This window comes from Sinocyclocheilus rhinocerous, unplaced genomic scaffold (assembly GCF_001515625.1).
Source record: "Sinocyclocheilus rhinocerous isolate Xijiao unplaced genomic scaffold, SAMN03320098_v1.1 scaffold1065, whole genome shotgun sequence".
Taxonomy (NCBI): domain Eukaryota; kingdom Metazoa; phylum Chordata; class Actinopteri; order Cypriniformes; family Cyprinidae; genus Sinocyclocheilus; species Sinocyclocheilus rhinocerous.
Genome location: NW_015628720.1, coordinates 5,486 through 15,742, shown reverse-complemented (window position 1 = coordinate 15,742; position 10,257 = coordinate 5,486). Strand labels below are relative to the sequence as shown.

Genomic DNA, 10,257 nt, shown 5'->3' with positions numbered 1-10,257 from the left:
GCTGCTGAACGTGACGCGGATCTGACACGCATCATATTTTCTCTCAACTCTTTTTACCTTTTCTGACCCACTTCAGGTCTTAAAGTCTCTATTAATGAGCTGACGAGTTAAATCGGGTGTGTTAGATGAGGGAGACAGCGCTGGGCTGCTCCAGGGCAGTTTTGAAAAACATTTCAGAGACATGTTCTTAAATGTGACTCGTATAAAATATATTACATGCATGCACAGTTTTAAGGCAGCTTTAATTGCCATAGTGGTAACTTCATGACTTAACTGACCACGGCATTGCATGCACGTAGTTTATTTCGCGCTTTGATATGAAAGGATACAGGCTACAGCGCGCGCCGGCACCTTTGTGCGTGCAATTGGAGAGCACGTGCTGTGAGCACAGTACCGTTTCTGCGCTCGCTTGACTCGCGCCTGGCACTGAAGTGAAGAGGAGCGCGCGTCTGAAATGCCTCCCGTTCTCAGTCGTTCTGCGACTGAATAAATGCACTTCTTCTCAAGAGAAAAAGTGACAGAAGCAGCAGTTGTGAGTGGGGTGGCCAATCCTAGCCCCGACCCTGTATATATATATATATGTGAATGAAGAGTTCAGATGCAAAAGCCTCTAAGTGCCATCTGAAATTTTCTTCTAAAATGATAATTTTTATCAGGCTGCTATGTTTATGTTCAGTTATTTCACTTTAATTGCAATGAAAAGAACCTATTCATTGGCTTTAAAGTGAAATTACTTAACCTACACACAGGAGCCTGATTAAAATGCTCATTTTTGAAGAACATTTCAAACGGCATTTACAGGCTTTTGCATCTGAACTCTTCATATATATATTCTCCAGGATTCATTGATAAATATAAAGTAAAAAAAAATTGACATCTGTTATAAATGACATTTTTGATCCATTTAATGCATCTGTCCTGAATAAAAATATGAACTTCTTCAAAAAATCATATTCACACAAAATGTTTAAATGGTAGAGTATGTAAATATAAATCTCGGTCATTTGTTTTCCCAGCGTTACAAAATTACACTCAACTGAGCTCATGTCATTACTGAATTCATATTGATTTCTTCTCTTGTAATCACATTTATGTCATCATTGTAGTGACACTTATCAATCCATGCAAATGTCTTGATGTGCTTCCTAATTGAGGATTACTGTAGCTCTTACCTGGAGAGGTTTGGTTCTGGTATGGACTGCATGTCTTTGTTGCTCAAGTTCTCCACCACAGGAGAGTCCAGGTTTGCCGAGCTGCTGCTGAGACGATCACTGCTCTCGTATCCAGATTCAGTGCGCTGGATTTTCCAGTTATCAGTCCGAATGGTGAGGTTACTGACGCTTGATTTAACCCTGTCCTCTGATTCCAGCGAGCTCCTGCTGCCCATGTCCTGCCGCTGCTCGTCCTCGTAAATCGTCATTAAGCTCTTGGGTTTGCGTTCTTCTCGTCGGACCCATGCCGACTCTCCGCTGTCCTGATTAAAGTTCTGTCTGCGAGAGTTGGGGTAGTTTTGATTATTATCGCTGTTTAGGACGCTGTCGACATTAAGCGCCTCTCGCATCGGCCTCCACGCTCGATTCGGCCGGCTGTACGTCCGAGAGTCCTGACTGCTGTCGGTCTCGTAGCCGTTGGCCACATCCAGCCTCCGAGAGCGGCTCTCTCCAGGGGGATGAGGCTGGGACTGAGAGCGGGGCTCGTGGCTGTACTGAGTGTTAGTAACAGGCCAGCGCTCGGCTTTCGTCGGACCCCTGCCCTGGCTGCTGTAGAGCCGCGACTCCAGATGCTTGAAGCCGTTCTCCGGAGGTGACAGCGAGCGGGAATGAGGCTTGTCAGGGGAGTCTGGGGAGGAGAAACATACAGTTACAACCGGCTTTTCAGATGCAATGTAAAAAAAAAATATTTATTAAAGTTTTATTTTAAAGTTAATTGGAGGTTTACAAGAAAAAAAAAAATTCTGTTTTTTTTTTACATCAAAATTTCATGTTTAATTAAATGTGTGACTTGTTTCTTTTCAAAATAAGTTTTTGTTTACATAATATATGAGTGTGAACTGTGTTTATTTATTATGTATATATAAATACAAACACATATGATATGTTATGTTTATATATTAAATATATTTATATATAATATAAAATATAACAATATAAATATATAAATGTATATACATGTAAATATTTTCAAAATATATACTGTATGTGTGTGTATTTATATATAAATAATAAATATACACAGTACACACACATATATTATGTAAACAAAAACTTTTGTGTGACTTGTTTCTTTGTAATTATTGGTGAAATTTAGTAGCAATTTCTGCAATTTTAAAACTTCCAATTTTGTTTCTAGAAGTACACAGTTATCATATGGGTTATCACTTTTTTTTTTTGGCTGGACCTATTAGTATGTTTAAAAACACAAATTAAATTAAATTAAATATGATAAGCACGATTTAAAATGTGTGAATTAAAATTAATGATTGATATTGTTGGGGAGTACAAGGTAAAAAGTAAAAACGGTCTGTGTCATGATATCTTTACAAAGAAAAAAGCATTAAAACAATACGAATCTTAGTTTTGCATTTTATATGCATTTTTTTATATTATTACTTTAAATATTTATATATACATAATAAATATACACAGTACACACACATTTATTACATAAACAAAAACTTTTATTATGATGCAATTAATCGTTTGACAGCACTGATATATATATAAATATATATATAGTACAATGTAATGTTAGTATATTATATTTTGTTACATAGAATAAAAAATATAAAATTTTTCAAGAAATTTTACTTATATAATATGTAACAGAATTAAGAAAAAGAATATAATACACTTACATTATTATACTTTTTATTTATATACTTTTAAATTTTATTTATTTATCTCATATACTTATATTTCTTAGCTTTGTATAATTTGATTTAATACTTTGAGAAGGTCAAGGTCAAAAGTCTCTTAAATATCAAATAATCTGACCTTTTTCTGACAAGGCAAGGTTTGTTTCCTTAAAACGCAATGATATTTATGAATGAATAATTCATGATGTAAACATTTTTAACACTGAAAAAAAAGAAAACACTTCAGTTGTAAGGATTCAATTCTAAGCTTAAGCATTTCAGATTTGTCAGTCTTTCATAACCAAACTGTCTGAACAAAACTGCATTTAGCTTTCCAAACAAGTATTTTGTGCCGCTGTGTGAACACACAGCCCTCGTAAATTACACAAACACAATTCATCGATGCTGAACCCGCTTACAGTCTACAGGCCAGAATCATCCATCTCCGACATATGCAGGGTTGCACTAATAGCCTGGATGACCTTTTTTCTCGTGAAGGTGGCAGAGTGACTCTCTTTGGGCAGAACAGTGCTGATATTGGCACTGTTAAATGGGCTGGCATAGAGATTCTGCGGCAGCGCAAATCCATACTGCTCCACTGCCAAGTTCACTATATTGTCATGCAGTACAAGCTTGAAAAAACAGCATCATCTCATTAGATATTAATGCAACTTTGACTTGTGGCCGTCACACACACTGAAAAAAGCTAATTATCTGGCATAATTAATTCTCAAACAGCCTACACAGTTAAATTTCTACAAGACAAAGGCAGTCTGGTTTGAGATCTAAACACTGAAGGCTAAAAAGCCATTAGTAAGCCATATACCTACTTAAAAAGGGTAAAGCAAAGTCCAGCAGCTTGGCTTGCAAACCACAATTTTACAGCTTGTGAGCAATAAAAGGAGATGGTAATGTTGGTCACATGACGCCTGCACAATATGGTGAACCGGTTTCACTGCACATGAGAAAATGTCATTGTGATACCCATAAACGTACATCTACATGGCCCAGTTATTATTACCATGCTAGAGAAGAAGTGCACTTTATTGTATTAAATGTACTTCAAACCTTAAAAGTATATTTAAAAAAAAATTTACTTGCAGAAAATAGAGTATTAATGAAATAAAAGGCCACTTAAAGAGAGTACACTTTAGTGATTGTGTTTCTAAACACACTTTTATCCAATTTGTTATAATTTCAAATTAAGTTTTACCTTAAAGCACATTTGAAATCATTATGTTTTAATAATCTTTTGTTGTGCTTTAAATTACACTTATTGTGATGTGTTGACCAACATATTAAAGCACACGTAAAGTGCTTGCGTATAATCTCAACTGTAGTGTTATTGAACATTACATTTAATATTAATACATTTTAAATGAACTAAATTGCAACTTAATTACAGATGTGTAAATACAAATATATTTAAACACATAAGTACATTTTAGTTTGTTACTTCAAGTGTTTATTGAAATATGGTTAAAGTGAACTATGAAATTGCATATGAAGAAGCACAGAAAAAATAAGATTTAAAAATCTCTCTAAAGTTCAGCTAATTGCATTTCATATAAATTTAAAATAACATGCAATTAAGCGTCTGAAAATGTAAGTATATTTTTTCCATAAGTAGTACTGATTTTTAAAAGTGTACTTTTTTCCACAAGGGATTATTACTTTTAAAGCAATAGCTAACCTAAAATAAAAACTCACACTCATATTTAAAATCCGTATGGCTTGTTTTCTTCTGTAGGACACAAAATGAGAAATATCAAAGAATGTACTAGCCATTTTCCCCATATAATGAAAGGAAAGGGAGACTCTGAATTAAGAATCTCATTCACTTTAGTTATATGGAAAAGAGCAGCCAACAGATTCTGCAAAATCTCTCCTTTTCTATTTCATATAAAAAGCAAGCCATACGAGTCTGGAACAACATGAGGGTGAGTAAATTCATTTCTCAGTAAACTATTCCTTCATACTCTCAGAAAAAGGTACTAAACTGTCTCTGGGGCTGCACCTGTTCAAAAGCTACTAATATGTGCTTTTGAGGTACTAACATGTAACATTTAAAGTTAAATAAAATACACAGATGCACATTTCAGCTTTTGCACCTTAGAGTATACTGCGCCAGTGACAGCTTTGTACCTTTTCTTCTGAGAAAGTGAGCTCATGCTCGTCTTTGAAGCACACGTATGCTTCTGACAAACAACTGACGCACACACTTCTCAGCAATCATGCAGTGCTCATCTTTTCTAAAAACAGATGACTTGATCTGATGGACATGTGTCCCTTATCGTTTCATTAGAAAGGCTCCAGCAAAGCCTTTAGGGTCCTTTGAGTGAGTATCACTGACCTCATCCAGCATTAGTGTGGTTATGCAAGTGGAGCTTCTGAACCAGCAGAGCACTGTGAGCGAATTTATTCCACTTAAAAGCTCTGCTAAAAGCTCCAAGTGTAACTACCACGCATCTGTGCTTCTCTAAAGAGGACTGAGAAGACATTTAAAGAGCTCTGACTGAATACAAGAGAGCAGAAGTGATTCAATTTCCTTCTTGCTATGGTTGCAAAATGTGCTTGTTCAAACCCTGAATACACTACACTACTTGAAAGAAGACTTATGCTCACCAAGGCTGTATTTATTTGATCAAAAATTCAGTAAAAACAGTAATATTGTACAATATTATTACAATTTAAAATAACTGTTTTCTAATTTAATGTATTTTAAGGTGCAATTTATTCCTGAGTCTTCAGTGTCACATGATCCTTTAATAAGGATCCTTCAGAACATGCTGATTTGCTCCTCAATTATTAATATCGGTTCTTATTATTATCAATGTCGAAAACAGTGTTTGCTGCTTAATATTTTTGTGCAAACCATGATTAATTTTTTTAAATTAAAAGTTCAAAAGAACAGCATTGATCTGAAACGGAATTTTTTTTGTTATATTATAAATGTCTTAACTAGGGCTGCCCCCTAATAGTCGACTAATCGTTAGTCGACCAAAATGTAATTAGTCGCAGAAAAATAAAAAAAACACATTGGCGCTCGCCTATCATTCATCCACCACAAATATGGCTTATCATCTTAAATATGTAAGTATTAGCAACTTTACATGGCCGCTCAACCAACCCGATCTCATGAAAGTGCGTATAAATAGTAGGCCAAATAAAAACAAAAACTCGTGGTATTGATATGCAAAAATTTACTTAGACATGTATATGCTACGCAATGGGTTGTGGGGTAGAATCAATACCACGAGTTTTTGTTTTTATTTGGCCTACTATTTATACGCATTTTCATGAGACCGGGCTGGCTGAACAGTCACTGCAGGACAGATGGAGGCACCGGTGCACTCACTTGCTCTTAAAATACTCCGTAATTTTTGGTCATACAGATAAGAGTAATACATCTTTCAAATCTTTAAAGACTCTACGTTTATTTGTGTGCACTCACAATAACAACAAAATGCGCGTTTGTAAAATAATGAAAGTAAACAGGATGCGCTTTCTGCCGTCTCGGTCTCCGTGAACTTGAGCGCGAAACTCCGTGTATACTTGCCTTATATGAAAAAAATCTATTGAGAGCGAAATGTCTACTTTAAACTAAACCAATTCAAATGAAAAACAAATATTCTCATATTACTTAATCCGTATGAAACAGGCGCGTCCACTGCTGCGGAGATGACGAGCCAGTGTCGCCGACTTCATCTCTTAAACCGAAACAAAGAAAGCACTTATCATTGAATTATTAAAATGTTAATGCAGTCTCCTTACTGTTTTTCCCTCATAATAATTACTTCTGCCAGTGTGCCGTGGCAAGCTTTATGCGTGTGCTTGAGCGCTTATTAGGCTATGTAGGCAATTAAAGGCTCATTATAATGATTTAAATGGTTTATTAATAAACGTGTGATTAGTCGACTAATGCTTAAGATGAACGACTATTAGTCGACTAGAAAAATCCTTAGTCGAGGGCAGCCCTAGTCATAATGTCACTTATGATCAATTTAATGCATCCTTGCTTAATAAAAGTATTAATTTCCTCTTCTTTTTTAAAAAATATTACTTACCCCACACTTTTAAATGGTAGTGTTTCATAGTGTCCACAAAAATATAAGCAGAAATGTTTTTTCAACATTGATAAAAAATAAAAATAAAAAGTTTCTTGAGCAGCAAATCAGAATATTAGAATGATTTCTGAAGGATCATGTGACTCTGAAGACTGGAGTAATGATGCTGGAAATTCAGCTTTGCATCAAAATAAATGTAAAATATATTCAAATAGAAAACTGTTATTTTGAATTGGAATAATATCTCACAATATTATTTTTACTGTATTTTTGATCAAATAATGCAACCTTGGTGAGCATAAGAGCCTTCTTTCAAAAAATTTTTTTATAATTTTTTTGACTGGTAGTGTATAAACAATAGTAGAAGAGAAGCTTGCCTTCATAAACTTCACTAATGGTATTTTATTTAAATATCTTTCCCCAAAACAGTCAAGATGTTAAATCCTTACCCCGGCGCCTCAGTGTTTCTGGTCTCGTCTGTGACCGATCCGAGTCCTTCTTAATAAGGTTAATGGAATGGCCTTCTTTCGGCAGCTCCCGCAAAAAACTCTGAATCGGTTCAAAGCTCATCTTCACTGTAAGACAAACAACACTGATATGGATAAATGTGGCATTTTCACCAGAGATTCCACAAATTTAAGCACAAGGCACTGTTTCAGCAAAATCCATATGCAGGTCCTGCAGAGGTATTAAAAACGATATAGCTTGAATTAATTAGCTTTACTATAAATGATCATATATCAGGGTCTCAATCTTGTGCTTTTTTTCGATACAGGAATTCTGAAATGTTAATGTAGCCATTAAAAAAAAACTCAAGTATGTTTTATGGGTCTGCTGTAAAATCCATAAGCAGCACCCTTGAAATAAAGCATGTTGAAGATAAGGATCATTGGGATGGTGGGAGAAAGTGTGGCCTCTGCACTCTTTAAATACACCCCTGAGGTTTCTGGGAAGGACAGTAGAGCCTAAGAGCCTTAACGGCAATCAATGTGTGTGTGTGTGTGTGTGTGTGTATGTGTGTGTATTCCAGTATTTTTTGCTGTGCTGTAGGAGAAAAGCAGTGAAGTGTTACAAGAGAGCAAAAGAGTGAAAGAGAGACAGATAACAGAAAGAGAAAGGACATTTCTTGCCCTCAAACACACTGCAGTCACATAACGGTCTCTTAGTGAGGGGTTACTAGACACAATTGAGAAAACATCACGCTATCGGCGATCACATTCGCAAACATACTTAAAAGATACAGATCTCCTTCTGAACTGTGTGAAGCTTACTCTTACAGTGGACCGAAGAGATATGTGGACATCTAAGCCACATTAAAACAAACGAACAAAAAATAAAATAAAATGCGGAAAAAAACACAAAATTGAACAAAAACAAAAAATAAAAGAAAAACAAAGCAAACAAAAAACAAAATAGAAAAAAGCTAAAAGAAATCCCCAAAACCAAAGCAAAGAAAAACAAACCAAGCAAACAAGAAAAAAATAGCAAAAAAATAAAAACAAAATAAAAACAAAAAGAAAAATAATAATAAAATAAACCAACACAAAAAACAAACCAAAAACAAAAAGAAAACAAAGCAAAACAAAATAACAAAATAAAACAACAACAAAAAAGCAAACAAAAAACAAACCAAAGCAACAAATTAAAATAACAAAAAAGCAAAAAAACTAAACAAAATAAATAAAAACAACACAAAAAACCAAACCAAAATAACAAAATAAAAAAGCAAAAAGCAAAATAAAACAAAATAAAACAACAAAACTTACAAAAAAAACAACTGAACCAACACAACCCCATACAAAAACAAAAGCAGAGCAAACAAACAAACAAAAACGCACACAAAAATAAAACTACAAAACAAAACAACAACAAAAACAAATAAACAAAACACCAAATCAACTAAGTGTTAACAATTAAGTGTGGCTTAAGTATCATATAATTGCTAAGGTCACTATATAATATATTATATTCAGACTGCTTAAAAACACCGTCAAAACAATGTAAACATGTCCATGAAATAAACTTATTGCAATGACTTGGCAGAAAGTGGCAGCAAGTTGCTGTCAGAATCTATTAAAACTTTGTACAAATTGCAGCTGTGCACTTGCATCGCTGAGGACTCTAATAAAAAGACACATTTTGCACAGCTTTATAAGCTATATCACTGAGCCAAAGGGAATATTTTCACTGCCTAAGGACAGAAAGCCATTACAAAGTTGATCTAAGAGCTTTTAGTGGAGAGGAAACTTCAACAATAAAGAGAGGGACGCATCAAGCCATTATGGTTTGTAATAACAGAGGAATGTGGGCTACTGGAGTACGAGGCCATAAGTCTCCCTGCAGGTCTTTCTTGTCTGTGTTTGTCCAAACATCCTGCGCTGCTCTCTCTGATCCTCTGGGTATTAAAATACTTTGTGGGGGAACAGTGTTGCCTCCTCGAGAGAACATTTTGACCACTGCACTGGCTCTGTTCATGAAAAAAGCATGAGGATTGGGACGGCTGACACAGGTAAATCAAGATAATGGAAATTTTGGGGTATTTTGGGTCCAGGGTTATTATAGTTAACTGAAAATAAATAATAAAAAAAAAAATTAAATTTTTTTTTTTTATTTAATTCTCAAATTTAATAAAAATCAATTTAGCTGATTTTTTTTTTTTTTTTTTTAAATAAATAGATTAAATATTTTACTTAAAATGAAATCAACCTTAACTGAAATTAAATGGTAAAAATACATAAAACTAAAAAAAGTTTTTCACTTGAAATAAAATAAAACCTTAAACTATATATTTTTTTAGTTCATCTTTATGTACAAAAATAACTGAAACTGAAAAAATTAATATACACACAAACAAATAAATTAATAAATGAATAAATACATGCATACATAAATACATACAACAGAATTTCTTAAACTTTAAAACCAAAATTAAGTTTTTATTTTTCCTAATTCAAACTATTAATAAAAACTGTACAAGTATCTCAGTGATACTAAAATAACACTGTTTGTGTCTTTTGTTTGAACAATCTTGAGCGGGGAAATTCATTCTTGACATTCAAATAATAATTTTTTTTTATCATTATGTTGTTACTAGGGCTGCACAATTAATTAAATTAAAACAGAAATTGTGACAGTGACTACGTTTACATGGACTTCAGTAATCTAATTATTTACCTTATTCTAAATAAGCCAATATTATGATTATGGTGTTTACATGAGTGGCTTTTAGAATATTCCTTTCATGTTCCTTTTATGTTATAGTACATAGTTCGATTAATGGCACACGTCATTACGTCCCACGTGACGCCATCCGACGTCCCCTCCGGAATTTCACAT

General features: G+C 34.1%; 1 protein-coding gene across 1 annotated transcript in view; it reads right to left on the bottom strand.

Annotated features, from left to right (window-relative positions):
* The window catches only part of LOC107738331 (inactive ubiquitin carboxyl-terminal hydrolase 53-like), a 25,184-nt gene that overhangs the window by 12,885 nt on the left and 2,042 nt on the right, over positions 1 to 10,257 (bottom strand). Inside the window, exons 2-3 of the mRNA XM_016550071.1 lie at positions 7,371 to 7,496; positions 1,173 to 1,839 (exon numbers count right to left, since the gene is read on the bottom strand). Coding sequence (XP_016405557.1) covers positions 1,173 to 1,839; positions 7,371 to 7,496 — 793 coding nt within the window. The remainder of the gene's footprint in view (positions 1 to 1,172; positions 1,840 to 7,370; positions 7,497 to 10,257) is intronic.